Consider the following 23,759-nt stretch of genomic DNA (forward strand, 5'->3'; position numbering starts at 1 on the left):
CTTGATGTGCTGTATCGTTTGGTTCTTTGCAGATTGATGAGCAAATTGAGAGCATGTTCAATTCCAAGAAGCGGGTAAAAGATATGGCCATGCCAGGATCTTCTAACACCCCGGTGCCATCTGCTGGCAATGCAGAGAAGCTGGAGATTGCCAAGCGGTTGGCATTGAAGATCAATGCCCAGAAGAACCTTGGTGCAGAAGCACAGGTAATATGTGTCTAATGTAAATCGGTGGCTTATTAACCGGTTGGAACCATTTTAATATAATCTTCAGTTGAATTAAAATACGGTTAACTGAAAGTGAGATTCATTTTCTCATTTAACTGAAAATGAGATGTTAAATGGTCAGCTCGACATAGATTACAAGACCTACACCAAACCCAAACAAATTAGGAGCAGACGAGGGCATTCGATCCAATTTGTGATCCCAGCTACAAAGACAGATGTGTACAGCAATTCGTTCTTCCCCCGCACAATTAAAGCATGGAATAATCTCCACCCTCCTATAGTTACCCAACCAGATGCAACTAAATTTAAAGTAGCTCTTTCTTCCCAATAACCCTTTCTGGCTTAAGTCCTCCCTCCACCACCTCCAGTTTAAATTCCATTTGGAATATTTTGGAGGACCAAGAAACCAAGAACCAAGAACCAAGATGTGGAAAATACGAGAAGTTGTAAGAAAAACGTGAAAACTTAGCATTACATTGTTTCCATGATCTGTATTCAACCTTGTTAAATCACAGAACCCAAAATATAACCTGTTGACATCAAGTGTAACCTGATGGAGTTATACCACCTTCGCTCATCTAATTCATTCAAAACTATCCAATTCTACAGAAAGAATATAAAGTATAAAGATGTTTGATATTGTTCTATTATTTGAAATTGTATATTACTTGGATATCCGTGTCAGTGAGTGATCATAGTTGACAGCATTTTATTAATATTAGGACATCATCCTAGGAATCGCAGTAAACTGTTCCCTGAATTCAGTTAATCCATGATATCATGTGGTTTTCGCATTCTTATAATGTGGGAAACTGATTATTTGGTGAAAACCTGTCAAATGATTCTTCTTAGTAAATTGCTATTGTTGGATACATCATCGTCCAAGAGAGCCAGACCATACTACTTTAGTACTTTTACCGCTACGTTTGATACTTGAACATTTTACAGTCACGGTGGCTTAGTGGTAGAGTTGCTGCCTGACAGCGAATGCAGCGTTGGAGCCTCGGGTTCGATCCTGACTATGGGTGCTGTCTCGTACGGAGTTTGTACGTGATCTGCGCGGGTTTTCTCCGAGATATTCGGTTTCCTCCCACACTCCAAAGACGTACAGGATTGTAGAGTAATTGGCTTGGTAAATGTAAAAATTGTCCCTAGTGGGTGTAGGATAGTGTTGATATGCGGGGATCGCTGGTCGGCGCGGACCCGGTGGGCCGACGGGCCTGTTTCCGCGCTGTATCTCTAAACTAAGCTTACGTGGATAGACATTTGAACAGATACATAAAACACTTGGTACAGTAGACTTTACTTTAGAGACACAGCGTGGAAACGGGCCTTTGCAATCACCCCGTATACCAGCACTATCCTACACACTAGAGGCAATTGACAATTTACAGAAGCCAATTAACCTACAATCCTGTACGCCTTTTAGGAGTGTGGGAGGAATTCGGAAAAAACCCTGAAAAAACCCACACGGTCACAAGGAGAACGTATAAACTCCATACAGACAGCATCCGTAATCAGGATCAAATCCAGGTCTCTGAAGATGTAAGGAAGTAACCCTGCCAACTGTGCCACCATGGTACATGGGTAGGAAAGGGATAGAAACATAGAAAATAGGTGCAGGAGTAGGCCATTCGGCCCTTCGAGCCTGCACCGCCATTCAATAAGATCATAGCTGATCATCCAACTCAGTATCCTGTACCTGCCTTCTCTCCATACCCCCTGATCCCTTTAGCCACAAGGGCCACATCTAACTCCCTCTTAAATATAGCCAATGAACTGGCCTCAACTACCTTCTGTGGCAGAGAATTCCAGAGATTCACCACTCTCTGTGTGAAAAATGTTTTCCTCATCTCGGTCCTAAAAGATTTCCCCCTTATCCTTAAACTGTGACCCCTTGTTCTGGACTTCCCCAACATCGGGAACAATCTTCCTGCATCTAGCCTGTCCAACCCCTTAAGAATTTTGTAAGTTTCTATAAGATCCCCCCTCAATCTTCTAAATTCTAGCGAGTACAAGCCGAGTCTATCCAGTCTTTCTTCATATGAAAGTCCTGACATCCCAGGAATCAGTCTGGTGAACCTTCTCTGTACTCCCTCTATGGCAAGAATGTCTTTCCTCAGATTAGGAAACCAAAACTGTACGCCATACTCCAGGTGTGGTCTCACCAAGACCCTGTACAACTGCAGTAGAACCTCCCTGCTCCTATACTCAAATCCTTTTGCTATGAATGCTAACATACCATTCGCTTTCTTCACTGCCTGCTGCACCTGCATGCCTACTTTCAATGACTGGTGTACCATGACACCCAGGTCTCGTTGCATCTCCCCTTTTCCTAATCGGCCACCATTCAGATAATAGTCTACTTTCCTGTTTTTGCCAGCAAAGTGGATAACCTCACATTTATCCACATTATACTGCATCTGCCATGCATTTGCCCACTCACCCAGCCTATCCAAGTCACCTTGCAGCCTCCTAGCATCCTCCTCACAGCTAACACTGCCCCCCAGCTTGTCATCCGCAAACTTGGAGATATTGCATTCAATTCCCTCGTCCAATTCATTAATATATATTGTAAATAGCTGGGGTCCCAGCACTGAGCCTTGCGGTACCCCACTAGTCACTGCCTGCCATTGTGAAAAGGACCCGTTTACTCCTACTCTTTGCTTCCTGTCTGCCAGCCAGTTCTCTATCCACATCAATACTGAACCCCCAATACCGTGTGCTTTAAGTTTGTGTACTAATCTCTTATGTGGGACCTTGTCGAAAGCCTTCTGAAAGTCCAAGGGCCAAACATGAGCAGGTGGGACTATCTTAAACATTTTGGTCAGCATGGACCAAGAATTAGGCTGAAAGGTCAGTTTCTGTGCTGTATGACACAATGACTCTAAAATTGTAAAAAGAAAATTACATTGGAACAGAACAAAGATACATATTTATATTAACATGAGTTTTCTCCATTTTGAGATCACATAAAAAAATACTGTTCTGCATTCTCTGGAAATATCATCAAATAAATTTAATTGAATCTTGTATATACCATAAATCAGCCTCAGAAATAGACAGTGTTGTATATGAAAAAGCCAAATATACCCAGATGAAAATTTGTAAAATTAATGGTGCTCTGTTGCTTTAGCAGTGTATTAATATGTGATGGCTCTTTCATTCGTATTCTGCTTCGAGTTACTGTGGAAAACAGTGTCCACTGCACGTTTATTTAACTTGGTTGCCCGCTGTGCACCAGCAGGTCAGAAATGTGATTCAGCTAACGTATAATTGCTAACCGGACCTTGTTCACAACTTCATAAAAGTACCTAGCAGCAGCTGCAAGTACTTACTACTCATAAACAAGGCAGCCAATTGATGTTTCAGGTGGTAATAATTGCGTGCAACTAGAGCACGAGTTTGAAAATCCAAAAACAATGGATGTTAGAAAGAAGAAAAAGATCTGAATGGAACATGACTCCGAAATTTAGAAACCAGGAACTGCAGATGTTGAATTACACATCTGTAGGGACACACCAGGGACAATTTACAAAAGCCAATTGATCTACAAACTTGTACATCCTTGGAGTGTGGAAGGAAACTGGAGCACCCGGAGAAATCCCACGCGGTCACAGGAAGAACGTACAAACTCCATAGAGTCAGTACCTATAGTCAGGATTGAATCAGGGACACAAAGTGCTGGAGTAACTCAGCGGGTCAGGCAGCATCTCTGGAGAACATTGATCGGTAACATTTCGGGTCAGGATCCTTCTTCAGATTGATCTCAGAAGAGTACTGACCTGAAACCTAACCTATCCATGTTCTCCAGGGATGCTGCCTGACCCGCTGAGTTACTCCAACACTTCAACAATTCAAGTCCTCAAGTCCTGATGTTACCGCAACCCTTCCTTTTACTTTTCCCTACCATAGTCCTCCTTTGTTGACTCTCCTAGTCTGTACCATCTCTTGTCCCTGAACTCTAGCCTTCAACATATTTCTTACCTTACTTTAACTTTCTTCCCCTTCAATGGCCTACAATTATAACCTCTCTTGGGCCTTCTGTGCAGTAGAATACTACGAGATCCTGTGCATAAAACATGTAGGCTCCCACTCCCCTCATCAACATTATCATGTGTCTTTTGAAGGCGAGAACTATTTCTAAGCTCGCAAATCTTGATTCTAGACAGGTCTGAGCACTGTCCAAATGTTTTGTTTCTGTAAGAAAATACTGTGCAGATGTACCATTACAGGAAGTAAATTGAGCAAAGCAGATTTATTTTTGTTACCTTATGTCCGGGTTGATAAGGAATTTGTATGGAGCAGAGGTAGAGTTGCTACCTGACAGTGCCAGAGATCCGATCTCGATCCTGACTAACGTTACTGTTTATAGAGTTTGTACATTCTCCTTGTGACTGCATAGGTTTTCCCCGGGTGCTCTGGTTTCCTCTCACACCTCCAAAGACTTACGCAGAGCTGCCAAGTAGTACGGATTTTCCATTTTTTGTACGGAAATGCGATAATGTATGGATTTATGGATTTGCTTTGTAAAATACGGATTTTTTTTTAAATCGGCCCGACTTCCTGTTTCATCTTGCTGGTTAAAAAATGCAAGGATATAAAAAGTCACGTTGTAACTCTAAAAATTATAGCAGATTAAATCTATTAGTATTTTAAATTTCAAGATCTGGATAATTATTTTTGTAAGCTTTGATCTGCCTGTCCCGCTACAGATTTAAGCAGCGCTGTCAGTTTAGCGCGTGGGAATTTAAACGAACAGCGCTATAGGTTCTAATTATAGCGCTACCAGCTGGAGAGCTATTGCCTTTACTCATAGCACTATGGCCACAGCGCTATGGGTAACAGACTGTTCGGGGAGGGAGAAGGAGAGGGAGTGAGAGGGAGGGAGGGAATAAGAGAGAGAGGGAGGGAGAAAAAAGGAAGGAGAGAGGGAGGAAGATGGGGAGGGAGAGAGTGGGAGGGAGGGAGAGCGAGGGAAAGAGGAAGGGGGGAGAGAGAGCGAGAGAGGGAGGCTTCCAAAATGGCTTCTATATCATCATCTGGTGCTAAAAGCAGGAAGCAGCCGTTCAAACAGAAGTATGCAAAGAGATGGCAATGAATGCACTGTCAAGTAGGGTGCATAGAAGACATGTCAATTGGTATTAAAGTTATGCATTCTTGTACTCTTATGTGGGTATGACCGCACATTAAAAAAAAAAAATTTTCAGCAAAATGGTACTGCGTAAAAATACTGATTTCCTCAACAAAATACTGGTACTAGAAATGTACCTACTAGAATACAGAAATGCTCTGACAAAACTTGGCAGCTCTGCTTACAGGTTTGTAGGTTAATTTGGCTTCTGTAAATTATCCCTAGTCTCGTAGTGTTCATCATAAAATTAGAAGTGTACAGAGATTGCTGGTCGGCGCAGACTCGGTGGACTAAAGGTCCTGTTTTCATGCTGTATCGAAAAAAACTGGCTTAGAAGCTTTATAGATTCACAATGTTGGTGACAGTTTCATTTCTTTCGGATTGAAGTTTGTGAATGGAAACATCTAATGGATCAATCTTGGTTGTGGTATCTATCATTAATTTGAACCTGAGTCTGAAGGATGGTCCCAAACTGAAACATCGCATTTCTATGACCTCCAGCGATAATGAGTTACTCCAGCACTTTGAGGTTTATTTCGTAAGCCGCCATCTGCAGTTCCTTGTGTACCCATGAATTTGATTCTTGTGGATAGGGGTAATAATTAAATTTAAAACTCCTGTAATATTTCTTTATGCAGAATTATGGAATTTGCCATCTGATGTTAATACGGAATGAATGGTGTGCCTGAAATAAAAATGGAAAATGCTGGAAATGTGGAAAGAAAAACAGAGTTCATATTTTTTGGTCTGAGTTCCCTCTGTTTCTCTTTTCAAAGCTGCTGCCGGACCTGTTGAGTTTTCCAGCAAATTCTGTTGTTATTGCAGATTTCCAGCATCTGGATTCTTTTCAGTTTTCGAGATGTTTGAGAGTCTCATTCTTCAAGGCAGAGTATGAAAGGAGACTACAAATAGGACTACTGGGGTGAATTGGCACCTGTTCATGAGCCTGGAGGTTCAGATGTTCTGACATCAAGTTTTTCAAAAAAACATGAAACTTTCATTCATGCAGTGGAGCAGAACCTAAAGTACTTCATAGAAAAGAAGGGTCTCAACCCGAAACATCACCTATTCCTTCGCTCCACAGATCCTGCCTCACCTGCTGAATTTCTCCAGCATTTTTATCTACCTTTCATAGAAAATTAAACTACTTTTTTTTTGTTACTTGACGTGATATAGATCACGTATTTGTACATGCAATCAAAGCTTTTCACTGTACCTCGCTCGGTACACGTGACGACAATCTAAACTCAGAAACTCATAGGATAAGTTTCCACTTTGTGTATTGGAGCTGTGAAAATTGGTTCTATTAAAGGAAAGGGGTGGAGGGGTGAGGGGAGGGTGGAGTAGAATCTGTGTCAGTCTGTTTTAATGGATTCTTCTGACAACCTTGACAAAAGTCATTTTCCGATTCACCTTAAATGGAGTGTAGAGAAGGGCAGAAAAGTGCTTCGTTTTTATGTTATTAAATTGTGTAAGAATGTGCATAACATTGTACATTGTGGCACAACTCAGCTTGAGAATTTGAAAAGGTAAGATTGTGAACGTGCACTATGGGTTCTGATAAGTGCCATTATAAATATGAATCTGAAGCGTCCCAAATCATGTGCTATACTTTTTATATTACAGTTTAATACATTCCCCCCCCCCTACCCCTTTTTAAATCCAGGATGTAATGCAGCAGGCCACAAACGCTATAATGAGGGGGCGGACTCTCCAGGCGCCGACCGTCTCTGCTAAAACAATTGCCGAGCAGAAAGCAGAAAAGATCAACGCCAAGCTCAACTACGTGCCAGCAGAAAAACAAGAAGACGAGAAACCAGAAAATGCACAAACAGAATCATTCAAAAGATATGAAGAAGAGCTTGAGATAAATGACTTTCCACAGGTACGTGGTTCTTGGGTGGATGGGGATTAAAATTACAAGTTGACTGGACTTGTTACTGCTGAAAGCTTGGATGCCTTAATAATACCTATCAATGGAATTTATCGGATGTTATACAGATTTTCAATTAATGCATGAAAATTATTACATTCATGTGATGAACTAAATGCCCATATGTTAATCACATCTAAAAACCATTATCAAAAACTGTCTATTGACCTCCACTGTAGTGGCCGCCAGCATAGTCATCTCTGACTGCTTGCTTGTATCTTTCCTCATCTGACCTTGCGTTCTTTTTCAGTCTCACTGTCTTCAGTATTCATAAAGTCATAAGATCATAAATGGCATAAGTATTACACAGAACATAGAAAAATATAGCACATAGCAGGATTAGATTTAATTTGTGGTTGCATTTTTCAAGAGTAAACTTTTTATATGGACACAAAATAATATAGAAGTTGGTAACTTTTCTGCAAGATGATCAAGGTCAATAGTTGACTGAGATTAATTGTTATTTTGTAATCTAAAATTATTAAAGCATATATTAAATTGAATTGCAACTTAGATGAAGAAGAGGTTGTGTTCCTGACAATCTTTGTTTTCCAACTGCATCGTCTTTGCAACGTTTGGAATGACAAGTTGCCCACTAGCTAACTAATATCCCAGTCTACAAAATTCCTTTAATTTTGACCATCAAATGCCATTTTAAAACTCTCCCCTTATCCGTTTAATCTTTGCCTCTAACATGAACATTGACCATAATGGATTGTTGCTTCCAGCATTCTTGGCCACCTTTCTCATAATTTGTTGACTTGTTCTACCTCCCCAGAATATTAAAATAGCTCTAAACAATATTCCCTAAGATTGATGGGTTTTTGATCTTTGACCACTCTGCCATTTTTGGGATATTCGAGTTGCCTCATCCTGTGTTTCTCCATTTAAGTGGATCTTCCATTATTTAGTTCCATTGTTAACAGGTTAATATTGAGATAGAGCATGAAAATAGACCAATGATCACCCTGGTTCATACACTGGTTCTATGTTATTCCACTTTTGCATCCTACACACTCGGGGCAATTTACAGAAGCCAATTATCCTACAAACATGCACGCCTTTGGAATGTGGGAGGAAACCGGAGCATCTTGAGAAACCCATGTGGTCACGGGGAGAACTGCAGAAAGCACCCATAGTCAGGATCGGAACCAAGGTCTCTGGCGCTGTAAAGCAGCAACCCTACTGCCGCGTCACTGTGCCGGCCTCTTTAATTGTTTAAGATTATTTAAATAGCTTCTCATTTTGAGCTGAATCTTTTACAGACGGCCAGGTGGAAGGTCACCTCCAAAGAAGCCCTGCAGCGGATCAGTGAATATTCAGAAGCTGCCATCACCATTAGAGGCACTTACTTCCCTCCAGGAAAAGAGCCAAAAGAAGGAGAACGGAAAATATACCTTGCGATTGAAAGTAAGCAAAGATGATTATATTTGCAAAATCATTGCTTTGGGCAATGATTTCAAAGACTACAATAGTTTCTTTAGACTTTAGAGATACAGCACGGAAACTGGCCCTTTGACCCCCCGAATCCGCGCTGACCAGAGATCACCCTGTACACTAGCACTATCCTACACACAAGAGACAATTTAATATTTTACCTAAGCCAATTAACCTACAAACCGGTACGTCTTTGGGAGGAGATCGGAGCACCTGGAGAAAACCCACACGATCACAGGGTGAATGTACAAACTCCATACAGACAGCACACACAGTCAGGATCATACCTGGGTCTCTGGCTCTGAGGCAGCAACTCAACCGCTGCCCGACTGTGCCACCCAAGCCAAGTCAAGTCAAGTTTTATTCGTCACTTGCACATAAAAGTGCAGTGAAATGAATTTGCCAGCAGCGGTACAATACAAAAGAATACACAATAAAAATTTAACACAAACATCCACCACAGCATTCATCACTGTGGTGGAAGGCACACAATTTGGTCAGTCCTCCTCCATTTTTCCAAACCTCGTTTCAGTTTCCTTCAGGTGTGGAATAAATGCACATAATCCTCCAGGCGTTTCAGCAAAATCTAACTTGCATGTTTTATAAAAGCAAAATACTCCAGGTGCTGGTTATCTGAAATAAAGCAGAGATTGTTGGAAATACTCAGCAGGTCAGGCAGGATCTGGAGAGAAAAACAGTTAACATTTTGTCAGTTTTTCAGTAGGTCTGTATCCAGTTTTAATCTGTTTGACTACTTTGGTAAAAAGACAGCAGAGCACAACGCAAGTAGAATTCTGGGTGGGAAATTGAAGTGAAGAAAATTCAAAGAACCTGTTGTAATGTGAGCACCAGCATAACCTCAGCTGCTTCAACTCTGCATTCCTGTCTGTTTTCCACAGACCACCCTGCCAACACCAGCAACCTTTCACATTGGTAACTGAGGTCATGAAATAATCGTATTCATCATTAAAATTAATCAACAGCCTAATGTCCATTATGGAAGGAGATTTGACACCTTATTCCGTCTAGTCTATATGCAATCCCAGACTCACTACAATGCTGTCACAACTCACCATTTATCAAGGTGCTCAGTTAGGCCATTTCATGATCTGCCCGAAACTGCCTTGGTCCAAATGACTGAAGAAGGGTCGCCACTCGTAACGTCACCTATTCCTTTTCTCCAGAGATGCTGTCTGAGACCCACTGAGTTACTCCAGCTTTTTGTGTGTATCTTTGTTTCAAATGACATTCTCTCTTGAATGATGGTTTACGCTTCTCCTTTTTGTTTTATTTGTAATGTATTATTTGATTGCCCACTTGACGACCCTCTTACTGATCAATATACATTCTTTTCAATCCTCTATTTCTCAGGTGCGAGTGAATTGGCTGTTCAGAAAGCTAAAGCTGAGATTACAAGACTTATTAAAGAAGAACTCATCAGACTGGTAAGAGCCTTAATGGAACTTTATTTATTTTTTAATATATCACAATCTTCTAAATACTTTTAACAAAAATCACAAGATAGAATTATCTTTTGATTGGATAAAAGCTCAGTCTTCCAACACATATGTGAAAAAGTAAGCTTTATGTGAATTAATATTATGTTTCAGTTTCTGTAACATGGAAAATATTACCATTCTGTGATTAACTATATAACCATATAACAATTACAGCACGGAAACAGGCCATCTCGGCCCTTCTAGTCCGTGCCGAACACTTATTCTCCCCTAGTCCCATCTACCTGCACTCAGACCATAACCCTCCATTCCTTTCCTGTCCATATAACTATCCAATTTATTTTTAAATGATAAAATCGAACCTGCCTCCACCACCTCCACTGGAAGCTCATTCCACACAGCTACCACTCTCTGAGTAAAGAAGTTCCCCCTCATGTTACCCCTAAACGTCTGTCCCATAATTCTCAAGTCATGTCCTCTTGTTTGAATCTTCCCTACTCTCAGTGGGGGAAAAAGGGACACAAAGATAGAGAAGTAGCATGTTGCAAAGTCACTTCATGTTGATATTTATTCTCCACAAAACCAAATACTTCTTAATTACATACACGCTGGTCTCATGTCCTTTGAATTCCTTTTCCATCATTGAATTATACATCTGGCTCAGTCATTTTTCTGCACCGTTTCTGCCGGAAGTGAATTCCACAGCATCACAGCTTCTAGTAAAGAAGTTTCTTCTACAATCATCTAAATCTCCTGAAAGTAGTATCTTATTCTTGACCATTAATAATGCTTCACTTCTATTTATCCTGATGGTATTAAACATTCCTATCGACTTTTTGCTATGTAATCTTCAAATAATCTTCAAATAAAATTTCCCGACATTTCAAATCCTCTCAGATTTACATTTTTCTTGCTAGGAAGCATAATGAATTTGCACTCAACACTTACAGTAAGCTGAATTGTATATGTCGGCTTTTTAATTTGTTCATGGGATGTGGACATGAACAGTATGGCGAGCATTTATTCTAAATGAGTATTCCATTTTCTCAAAAGTTTCAATAAACCATCAATTTTTATTGTTTTCTGACCTATTTACCGGTGGCTTTTGTTTTGATGGATTTTGATCCAAAATGGATGGCATTTTGATGAATTTCTTTACTATGAAGAAAATACACTCCAGCACTATTTTCTTTTTGGAGGAAACACACAGTGCTGGAGTAGCTCAGTGGGTCAGGCAGCATCGTTGGGGGGGGAAATGGATAGGCGACGTTTTGGGTCAGGACGCTTCTTTGTTCAACGCACCCATAAATAAGGGATTTAAAGTTTATTTTGATGGGGATTTGAATTTTGGTAATGATTAAAAAATAATAATAATATTCTGGAAAATCCACATGTTAGCACCGTAACTTATTAACATTTGTTTTTTTGTTCCAGCAAAATTCATACCAGCCAACGAACCGTGGCCGATACAAGGTTTTGTAGGAATCCTGTAAAATGTATGTTACACGTATACAAATTGATTTTAACGTAGTTTATTATTGTGCTTTCATTGATTTATTCTCTCCATAATGTTAAAATTACAATACATTTGAATTTTTTATTTTTTTTTGCTATTCTACACAATCTGTAGAATTTGTGAATTTCTGGAAACTGTGGTTCTACAGTAATAGTTTTCTGATGTTAGATTTTCCCTAAAACCAACTTATTGTAAGTGGACAAAAAGTACTTATGCTTTTGAAGTGTAAAAAAATGTTGCATTTTGTATCCTTGGATTACAGAAATGTCAAGAAAGTCAAATAAAATGAATATTATGTTTAATTTCAGTGCTTCGTTAATCACCGAACTTGTAATATTTGTTCGAAATGATAACGATGATAATCATCGTGTGCTCTTTTGGATGTTACATTTCTCATCCCCTTGTCAATGGTTCAACGTGAGTTTTAAGATGTCCATAAAGTCTGATTTTTTTTTGGGGGGGGGGGGAGGGGTTTATGATGGGGATGGAGTCTTTTTTAATCTTAAAAATAAGAAGTATTTTAAAACTAATCAAAGACTCACACTGAGTCGCTTTTTACATTTTAATTTCTGCATGAAGAATTTGTTTTTCTTAGAGAAAATCCACATTATTTTGATGATGAAGAAAATCTCGCACATTCTTGGATATTCCGTAAACAATAGACAATTGGTGCAGGAGTAGGCCTTTCGTCATTCGAGGCAGCACCGCCATTCACTGTGATCATGGCTGATCATCCACAATCAGTACCCCGTTCCTGCCTTCTACCCATATCCCTTGACTACGCTATCTTTAAGAGCTCTATCTTGTAATAATTGTGGTAATAATTGATGTAATAATATGTTGTAATAATTGCTCGCTGCATCCCAAATGAAGTGGGCTCAGACTGGTGATTGAATCTTCTATCTGTAAATGAAGCAAGATCTAGGACTTGAAAACCAGGAGGAGTCTTTTTCACAACACTTTTAGGATATATAGACCGTTGGGGGAGGGGAGAGAGGGGTGGGGAAAGGGGGAGAGGGAGGGGGGAGGAAGAAGGATGCCGGGGGAGGAAGAGAAAGGCTGGGGGGAGAGAGGCGGGGGGAGGGGGGGGGGAGAGTGAGGAGGGGAGATAGAGAGGAGGGGGGATAGTTTCATATATACCAGAATGCAATGAAATTCCATGTTCATGTGAATTTCATAAAGAGTAGAATGGTAATAAATGCAACGATGAGTGCAAAACAGCAGAATGGTGCAAATATTGGAGTGCAGTCTTAATCACGTGCAATGGTGGAAAAATAAAACGAGATAGAGTTAAGAATAAGAGCAGACACAAAATGCTGGAGTAACTCAACGGGTCAGGCAGCAACTCTGGAGAAAAGGGATGGGTGACATTTCAGGTCGAAACCCTTCTTCGGACTGAAACATGAAGAAGGCCCAATGAGTAAGAATATGTGAAAGCACCTCTGGGAAGGGTGTGCGAAAGAGCTGATTTGGTTCAGAAGTCCGAGAGCAGTGGGGAAGAAGCTGTTCTTAAGTCTGGACATCCAGAAGATGGAAAAGAGAAAAGGGAATGGCCATCTTTATCACTACCTCTAGCCTTCCTGATGCAAGACACCATGAACGTGGGAGTGTATGGAAGGAAGGAAGAAGCCTGTGATGGACTGTTATTGCTTTTAATTATTGCTTAGTGCTTTAACGATAACTAATTTCAATTATGTCCATTATTTATACAAATTAAAAGATGTAAAATGCCTTTAAATAAATAAGTTATTTTGAAAAGAGTTATTGAAGCCTGCCAGTTTTAACAGGAATAGTGGCTCCCAACTCCAGCTTGAAGTCTGTCCATTCGCGACAGGACGTTTTCAGAACAGAAACTTAATACAACATCTGAGGCCTGCTCATCATTGACATCTTGCTACCTGACTCCCAGGGGTGGAGAAATGGAATGCTAGGTAAGTGCAGGCTGAATCCTGGCCAATATGTCTCATTTAAAAAAAATATACAGCCTATTCTAAATGTAGCATCATCAATGATTGTAGATAGACAAAATGCTGGAGTAACTCAGCCGTCAGGCAGCATCTCTGGAGAAAAGGAATGGGTGACGTTTCGGGTCAGGACCCTTCTTCAGACTGAGAGTCAGACTTCAGACTTTCCCCCCGAAAGGGAAACAAGAGATATACAAAGTACACAGAACAAATGAATGAAAGACATGCAAAAAGCAACGATGATTAAGGAAAGGTGAAGCGCACAATGGTTCATTGTTGGCTGTGGAGTAGGTGGTAATGGTTTATACAGATTGTGAAAATCAACAGTGAAAAATGGCTCAATGATTGATATGAGTTTGATTTCTTGTTAAGTGCTCTTAATACTAAAACTTAGAATCACATGTGCCTTTTGTTTCACAGCTTAATTACTTGGAACTTCTGCTTTCAAGAATTCCTGAATGAATGTCCTGCAGTTCATTCACAGCTAGTAGCACCAAATTACTGTATAGTGGAGGCAAGGAAGTTCATTCCATTGAGTTAGCACTGCAGACTAAGATACATTTCTAGGCATTTTGTCTCTTACCATATCCTATATCCCAGGAGGAAGCTCTTGTGTTATATCAGGAGATGGCATAGTGGTAGAGTTGCGGCCTTATAGCACCAGACACCCGGGTTCGATCCTGACTACAGGTGCTGTCTGCAGAGAATTTGTACATTCTCCATGTGACCGCGTGGGTTTTCATTGGGTGCTCTCATTTCCTCCCATATTCCAAAGATGTACAGGTTTGGAGATTAATTGGCTTTGGTAAAAATTGTAAATTTTCTCTCGTGTGTAGGATAGGGCTGGTGTACGGGGTGATCGCTGGCCGGCGCAGACTAGGTGGGTGGTTAAGCCTGTACCCACGCTGTAAATCTAGAGTCTACATTACTTTACCATCTGGCATATTCAGGTTTAAACTAGTGAGCTCATTTTCAGAGTGATGTTTACATACAAATAATACTAGGTAACTGAAACTACAGGAGTGCCAGCACTGTTTCTACCACTTGGTTTGTCACACTCAATCAGTAATATGTCGTCCCATCAGCTAGACAGCCCTATTAATTTTCGGAGTCATGTAAATACACTCTAAACAAACTAATTTCTCTTCCATGATACTGAAAACATGAAACAAAATGTTCTGGAACTTTAATTGTTGCTATACTTGTTTCGTTACAGCCAGTTGAGTTATTGTATTTCTGGATGGTAACACTCCATAATTTCAAGAAGAGTGGTGAAGTCAACTAGACTGAATGCTCCCAACCCCTGTCATTAAGATGACAACAACGCAGAATGGGAACATGGTGGGCCCATAACCCAGAGGTCGATAGAATTGAAGCAGATTGGACTTGTGTAAACATACAGTCTGGTCTGTCCTGATGAAGCAATGCTTAGGACAATGAAAATAGATTGGAACAATTGTAACAGATCTTTCAGTGCAAAAACTTTGTGTAATGTTTTAGCGAATCGAGACGGGAGGTTGATTTCAAGACTTTATTTCGAAAGTAAGGTGAAAACAACGGTAATCTTGAGAACCTGGGCTGGGGACCGAGCGGGGACCCAGACGCAACTACCAGAACGCGTGGTCAGCGAAGGCGGGGCGGGCATAACATGGGGGACCGGCGAAACAGGGCCGGAATCCGGCAACGGGGCATGGGAAACAGGCACACTCAGTGCGGGTGGAACGGCCGGTGGACGACCTCTACGAAGCAACAACAACCGGGCTGTCCACATCCACGTGAGCGGGTTTGAGACAGAGACAAACTCCTCCCAGCCTCTCACGTCCACGGTGAACGTGGCGACCCCAGATCGCAGCACCCAGAATGGCCCCTCGTAAACTCGCAATGGCGAACGATGAGCGTCCCTGCAAATAAAAACATAGGCACATTTTTGCAACACCGTGGGCACATGCACTGCAGACAATGCGCAGCTTGTCCGGCGGGAGGTGGCGCGCCCGGGCATGTACCGGAGGACCCATGGTGGGGATGTGGTGTCTGACCCCGTGTTTAGGGGCCGTCCCACTGAAACGGGGTGTCAGGAGCTCAGGAAAGTCAGAGAGCAGGGAGGGGTATGGACCATTGACCTCGGCGACAACGCTGAGCTGTGAGTCGGGTGGGGGCGGGGGCCGCGGCGTGCTGGAGCCGATAGCCGATCGCGGAGTCATGCAACCGCCCAATATATCCACGACGAGGGAAAACGCACACAGGAAATCAGCCCGTATGAGCGGCTGGGCGAGGTCTGCCACGATAAACGGCCACTCGTACGGGCGGGAGTCGAAGGTGAGTGAGAGGGTCCGCGTACCGTTAATTCGGATGGTGCTCCTGTTGACGGCTGTCAGCACAGGGCCCCGCTTACCAGCACGGTTGTGGGAGTGTCACGCCCGGTTGCAGGGAGGATGCTGATAATTGCACCGGAGTCCACGAGAAAGCGTCAGCCGGAGTGGCGGTCGCGGACATAGAGGCGGTTGTTCGGGCCGATCGTGATCGCCTCTACAGACGATCGGCCGAGGCATTTCCCTGAAACGCGCCGGGCTGACGGCAACGTTGCGCCTCCATGCCCCATCGGAAATGATAGAAGCACCAACGGTCCCGGGTCGCTGCTGTGGCTCCGCATTGGAACTCGTGTGCGGGACCTTGTCACGGTCAGGCTGGGGTGAAGGGTGCGCTGGTGCAGACACACGGTTAATGGTGCCACCATCTTGTTGCTTCGTCAACCAAAGTTCGTCGGCCCGTTCGGCGAGCTGCAGAGGATCGGCGAAATCCACGCCTGCGAGCATGAGGCGGATGTCATGTGGCATCTGTTCTAAGAATGCCTGCTCGAACAGCAGGCACGGACGGTGGCCATGAGGGCGAGTTTCCCGGCCATGAGTACAGACGGCTTGCGATCTCCCAAGCCGTCCATGTGCAGGTGGCGGGCGGCGCGATCCTGGCGGCTGAACCCGAAAGTGTGTAGGAGGAGGGCCTTGAGGCCTTCATACTTGGCGGTCGAGGGTGGGTTCTGCAGGAAGGGCAGCAATCGGAAAGCTGACTCCTGCGTAAGGGACCCTACGACGTGGAAATATTTGGTTTAATCAACGACTACGGCGCAGGTGGAACTGCGCCTCCACGTGCGCGAACCACACTTGAGGCTGTTCGGGCCAGAACAACAGCAGCTTGAGTCTGACAGCGCCCATGATGGGCGTCGGGAACTGCGGCATCCTGCATGACGGTGTCCAATATCAATTGGGCGCGTCGGGATCACCAGTTTAGCGAGTCGAGACGGTATGTTGATTTCAAAGACTTTATTACGAAAGCAAGGTGAAAACATAGGTAATCTTGAGACAGTGCTACTACCACAATGGTGGTAAACAGAATGATTGGGCTTGCCCTGAAAAGCGCGCGAAACAAACCCCTCCCCACGGTCACCTGTCCGAGGTAGCCAACCGCAGGGTTCGACTACCCACAGGCGCCAGTAGGTGTCGCTACAATGTGTTCATTTAAAAGATGTAGCATTTGTTTAGAACGGCAAAAAAGATTTATTTGGTCGAATTAAAATAAGTAAGAATTGGGTGTAACCCAGGTGCAATCAAATTGTAATGATGCACAATGAATGGATGTTCTTGAATGTACCAGTGGAAACATCAAAAAAAACAATGAAGCTCAGGAGTAATTTTACTAAATTGCTTTTTCAAATTAGCTTTGCTTTGAGTTGTTATTCCAGAACAGATGGAATAAATGCACAGTAATTAAACAAATGAGTGCTGACTAGATTGTGTTTAAGTATAACTTATTTTCAACAGTGAATGAGTGTGTGTTTGTTGGATTCCAGGACATGCATAGAATAATGAAGCCTTGAAAAAATAAGTAACATAACTGACCAGTTGAATAAATACATTCAATTTGCTTGGAATAATTTCCCTGAGAAATCAAATAAATATTGTACCCTGAATAATTAATTATTTTCCTTGCCAAACTGAATAAATATCTGATCCAGTAAAAATATAAATCTATGCCTGAGTTGGAAGGATACAACTTATTATTTTTAATGAATATAAAGATAAATTATAAATAAGTGATTGTACACAAAATATTAAATTTCTGGGCAGCACGGTGGCGCAGCGATAGAGTTGCTGCCTTACAGCGCCAGAGACCCGGGTTTGATCCTGTCTATAGGTGCTGTCAGTACGGAGTTTGTACATTCTCCCGGTGACCGCCTTGGGTTTTCTCCGGGTGCTCCGGTTTCCTTCCACAATTCCACAGGTTTGTGGGTTGGGTAGACAAAAATGCTGGAGAAACTCAACGGGGGAGGCAGCATTTATGCAGCGAAGGAAATGGGCAACGTTTCAGGCCGAAACGTTGCCTATTTCCTTCGCTCCATAGATGCTGCTGCACCCGCTGAGTTTCTCCAGCATTTTTGTCTATCTTCGATTTTCCAGCATCTGCGGTTCCTTCTCAAACAGGTTTGTAGGTTAGTTGCCTTTGATAAAAATTGTAAATTGTCCCTGGTGTGTACGATCGTGCTAGTGTACGGGGTGATTGCTGGTCGACGCAGGCCGAAGGAAATGTAAACTTTAACTTTACAGTCTAAAGTTCTACAGACTTTAGACTGTATCTCTAAAGTCTAAAAGTCTTCTGAGTTTACATGTTATATATTTTACTAATACATTTAAATAACCCTGTCATCATCTTTTGCGGAGAAATGCAGCTCCAGTCTACTTAGCCGTGTATATTTAGCCGTGACTTCTATCGTGCACTCTTCAACCTTGCCATACAACCAGTCAATATGCTCTCTACTGTACACCTTTAGAAGTTTAAAAGAGTATTAATAAACATACTGTATCTCCTCAATATTCCAAGGAAGTAGATGCATTGATGGGCTTTCATTATGATTGCATCAATATAGTGTGCCCAGGATATATCTTCAGAGATATTCACGTCCAGGAACTTGAAGTTATTGACTCTCTCCACCACCATCAATGAATCTCTCCACCATAATAATAATAATAATAATAATTTATAATAAACTTCATTATGGACTCGAGGTCCAGACAAGGGGCAACATTACATAAAAATGCATTGCATATTAAAAAATATAAAGTACATATAAAATCTTAGTATATCACTTATAAAAGCATCATAAATTATATATTAAAAAAAACACAATACATGAATTAAAAATCCAGATTAAAAGAATGATCAATGTCCTACAACGAGACAACGATACCAGTGTCTCCACAGCTGGGATTCGTAGCGTGTAGTGCTAACCCTTATGTTTGACAAGGCCACAATAAGCACATTTTTAGAGTCATTTATCCTGCAAATGAATTATCGATGAATCCACCATGTATCAATGAAGACAGATTCTTCTTCTAGATTCCTTTTCTGGAGTCAACAATCAACTCCTTGGTCTCACTGACTTGAGACTTTATGCTTTAACAATACAGCTTAGTAGCCCTCCGGCCTACTGAGTCCACACCAACCAGCGATCACCCTCCATACACCAGCACGGGACAATTTTTTTTTTTTTTACTGAAACCAATTAATCCACATACCTGTATGCCTTTGGAGCATGAGGCATTAAGAATAAGGGGTAAGGCATTTAGAACGGAGATGAGGAAACACTTTTTCCACACGGAGAGTTGAGTCTGTGGAATTCTCTGCCTCAGGAGGCCGGTTCTCTGGATACTTTAAAGAGAGAGCTTGATAGGGCTCTTAAAGATAGCGGAGTCAGGGGATTTATGGAGAAGGCAGGAACGGGGTACTGATTGTGGATGATCAGCCACGATCACATTGAATGGCTCGAGGGGCCGAATGGCCTACTCCTGCACCTATTGTCTATTGGGAGGAAACCGGAGCGCCTGGAGAAAGCTAACATGGTTTCAGGGGGAACGTACAAACTCCGTACAGACAGCACCCGTAGTCAGGATCAAATGCAGGTGGCTGGTGCAGTAAGACAGCAACTCTACCACTGTGCCGCACTAAATGAATTGAAAGCAAGGTTGTTCTGGCACCATTCAATCAGACCATTGTTCTCCCTCCTATACTTACACATCATTATCTGTAATTCATCCAATAACGGTTGTGTCGTCAGCAAATTGAAGGATGGAGTTGGAACTGTGTCTGGCTACACAGTGATGGGTACAGACTGAGTAGAGCAGGGGACTGAGCACACACCCCTGACCACACACCCCTGTGACGTCCCTTTGTAGTTGACACATTTTCCAATCTCATTCGGCTGTGGACCGAGCAACAAAAATGTGTCTAGTAATCAACTGTCGTGACCCATGTCTTCGAACTACATGAAATTTTGCACAGATTTAGATAAAATATAATTGAGAAGGAATTCATAACTCGTCAGTGCAAAAAGTTGCACATTAATTAATTAAACTAATTAGAAAATGAGATTAAAAAAATAAGCGCCATCTAGTGCCCATATAAATATATATATACATATATATACATATGCACATATACATATATATATATATATACATATATATATATGTACATATATATATATATATATATATGTACACACACACGCACACACATATATATACATATATATGACATAAATATGACTAATATATATTTATGTATAATTATATTATATAAAAATAATGTTAATATACTTGTGTTTTTTGAATGAGACTGCCGCAGAGGTCCGGCTCCTGAACCAGCCTAATTAATGGGTGAGGGCAGTTCTTCTGGATTCAACCCGTTTACTGAACCCCACTGACTGCCAGTGTGCAGAGTGGGGGTCACAGCCATAGTGGGACTGGAGCAGTGCCAGGCTGGGGGAAGGCGAAGGCATCTTCCACTGAGAGGAAAATGCCTAACCCTGTACTAACCCTAACTCGTCCTCCTTCCGGAGCTGCCTACGGCTGGAGCTGGAGCCGCTTTGGGACTGGCTGCGGGCTCCGTACGTGTGGCCGCTCAGCGAGTCCACCTCGGCCAACATGCCCTTCTGGATTGTCGTGGTGATGATGGTGGGGAGCAGCATTGTCTTGCACGCGCCATAGCGCCGGCTCCGTCAGTCCGCCCGCTCGCTCGTTGCAACACGGGCCGGCCGACAGCCCGACCAACCCCTCGCAGCACTCACGGCCTACCAACTGCCCGACCGACCCCTCGCGGAGCTCACTGGCCGTCCAACCACTCTCACCATCCACCGGCGGACCGACAGCCCGACCGATCCCCCACAGCATCCATCGGCAAGCCCGACCGACTGACCCTGACCCTAACCCTAGCTATACATTGGTTATTTACCATTTTTATTTAACAGTTCACATCACAACTTTATAAAGATAAATCAATTCAAAAACAAAATGATCAGCAAGGTTAGCATTACCTTTAGGTACACAAAAAAGCTGGAGAAACTCAGCGGGTGCAGCAGCATCTATGGAGCGAAGGAAATAGGCAATATTTCGGGCCGAAACCCTACTTCAGTTCTCCTATGCCTATCTTGAAGAAGTTCTCCTACTTTGTCTACTCCTTTAGCATTACCTTTATCCTGGGAAACCGTGTTATTGTATTGATGTAATGAAGAGGCAGCCATGCTCCCAGAGTCCTCGCTGCCCAACGACCATAAAACAAAGCGCGGAATTGGTCAATTTGCGTCCGACCACAATATCAAACGTGCATTGATTGGACAATTACTACTCGGAAAATTGGAAGTTTTTGTCATATTTAAACAAAATGTGCAGGTTTTGGTCTTGATGAATTTCAGGTATGATTTATATTTAAAAAATTCACAATATGTTAAAAATTCAGGTAGTTATAGAAACATAGAAATTAGGTGCAGGAGTAGGCCATTCGGCCCTTCGAGCCTGCACCGCCATTCAATATGATCATGGCTGATCATCCAACTCAGTATCCCGTACCTGCCTTCTCTCCATACCCTCTGATCCCCTTAGCCACAAGGGCCACATCTAACTCCCTCTTAAATATAGCCAATGAACTGGCCTCGACTACCCTCTGTGGCAGAGAGTTCCAGAGATTCACCACTCTCTGTGTGAAAAAAGTTCTTCTCATCTCGGTTTTAAAGGACTCACATAGTTCCGTGAGTTGGGTCACGAACCTGAACGTAAAAGCTCCTCAGCCCACAGCCTACATGTTCATACATTCAGAAGTTTGTGCCTGTACTCGCTGGAGTTTCGGATGAGGGGGGGACCTCATTGAAACTTACCAAATAGTGAAAGGCCTGGAAAGAGTGAATGTGGAGAGGATGTTTCCACAAGTGGTAGAGTCTAGGACCAGAGGGCATAACCTCATAATAGGACATACCGTTAGAAAGGAGATGAGGAATTTCTTTAGTCAAAGGGTGATGAGTCAGTGGAATTCATTGTCACAGAAGGCTGTGGAGGCCTTCAACGAATATTTTTAAAGTGGAAATTGATAGATTTTGAGTAGACTTGATGGGCCGAATTGCCTGATTCTACTCTTATTCCTTATAACCTTCTCCAGGAGCTCTGGTTTCCTTCCACTCTCCAAATACGCACAAGTTTGTCGGCTAATTGGCTTGGTAAAATTGTAAATTGTCCCTGGTGTGTGTTGGACAGTGTTAGTGTGTGGGCACGGTGGTAGGGATGCTGCCTTCCAGCGCCAGAGAGACAGGGTTCGATCCTGACGACAGGTTCTTGTCTGTACGGAGTTTGTACGTTCTTCCCGTGACCGCGTGGGCTTTCTCCGAGTACTTCAGTTTCCTACCACATTCCAAGGATGTACAGGTTTGCAGATTAATTGGCTTCGTATAAAATTAAAAAATTGTCCCTAATGTAGGATAGTGTTAATGTGCGGGGATCGCTGGTCGGTGCGGACTCGGTGGGCCGAAGAGCCTGTTTCCTTGCTGTATCTTTAAACTAAACTAAACTCAACTCAGATATTTTCAGTGCATTGTGTAAGCAAGACTGATAATATCTCAGTGACTGTTGTGATGTTTTTTGGCTGTTTTACTTGTAGAAGCTCACTGGCCAAGTGGAATTAACATGATTTATGTCTATGTTATTTATGGATAGCAAATTTATATTCCCAAATTTTCAATGTAAAGCTAGCTCTCATTTTCGTGGATAGTTCCATCTGAATCGAGCAGCTTGCCCTCATCCTACAGGGTTAAGAAAAATGCTAGGAAAATCTGTAATTTAAAATCATGGTGGCACAGTGGTTAAGACAAGTCAAGTCAAGTTTATTCGTCACATACACATACGAGATGTGCAGTGAAATGAAAAGTGGCAATGCTCGCGGACTTTGTGCAAAAAGACAAACAAACAACCAAACAAACTACAAATAGAATGGAACAGAATCACATATTCTTTTTCATATTGAATATTGTGGGCGGAAGGAAAAAGGGAAAAAAACAACAATCTGAAAAAAAGCAGTAGAGTGGTTCAGTAAAGTTAGTCCCTGGTGAGATAGGAGTTTACAGTCCGAATGGCCTCTGGGAAGAAACTCCTTCTCAACCTCTCCGTTCTCACAGCATGGCAACGGAGGCGTTTGCCTGACCGTAGCAGCTGGAACAGTCCGTTGCAGGGGTGGAAGGGGTCTCCCATGATTTTATTGGCTCTGGAGTTGCACCTCCTGATGTATAGTTCCTGCAGGGGGGTGAGTGAAGTTCCCATAGTGCGTCCGGCCGAACGCACTACTCTCTGCAGAGCCTTCTTGTCCTGGGCAGAGCAATTCCCAAACTAGATTGTAAGATTTCCGGACAAGATGCTTTCCACAGCCGCTGAGTGGAAGCACTGGGAGGATCTTCGGAGACACTCTGAATTTCCTCAATTGCCTGAGGTGGTAAAGGCGCTGCCTTGCCTTACTCACGAGTGCTGCGGCGTGTGATGTCCATGTCATATCCTCAGAGATGTGGCTCCCAGGTATTTAAAACAGCTCACCCTATCCACAGTATCCCCATTTATCCTCAATGGTGTGTACACCCTCGGATGATGTGCCCTCCTACTAGAGTTGCAGCCTCACAGCGTCGGAGACTCGGGTTCACTCTTGACTATGGGTGTTGTCTGTATGGAGTTTGTACGTTCTCCCTGTGACCACGTGGGTTTTCTGCAGGTGCTCCGGTTTCCTCCCACACT

General features: G+C 42.6%; 1 protein-coding gene across 3 annotated transcripts in view; it reads left to right on the top strand.

Moving 5' to 3' along the window:
• ddx46 (DEAD-box helicase 46) overlaps positions 1 to 12,006 on the top strand; it is a 55,080-nt gene extending 43,074 nt beyond the window's left edge. For 2 of the 3 annotated variants that reach the window (XM_033029321.1, XM_033029322.1), the window contains exons 20-24: positions 33 to 206; positions 7,028 to 7,246; positions 8,560 to 8,704; positions 10,103 to 10,176; positions 11,623 to 12,006. In XM_033029321.1, coding sequence (XP_032885212.1) covers positions 33 to 206; positions 7,028 to 7,246; positions 8,560 to 8,704; positions 10,103 to 10,176; positions 11,623 to 11,670 — 660 coding nt within the window. In that variant the 3' untranslated portion in view covers positions 11,671 to 12,006. The remainder of the gene's footprint in view (positions 1 to 32; positions 207 to 7,027; positions 7,247 to 8,559; positions 8,705 to 10,102; positions 10,177 to 11,622) is intronic. The other variant, XM_033029323.1, reaches the window with a different exon arrangement.
• Positions 12,007 to 23,759: the final 11,753 nt, after the last annotated feature.

This window comes from Amblyraja radiata, chromosome 11 (genome assembly GCF_010909765.2).
Source record: "Amblyraja radiata isolate CabotCenter1 chromosome 11, sAmbRad1.1.pri, whole genome shotgun sequence".
Lineage (NCBI taxonomy): Eukaryota > Metazoa > Chordata > Chondrichthyes > Rajiformes > Rajidae > Amblyraja > Amblyraja radiata.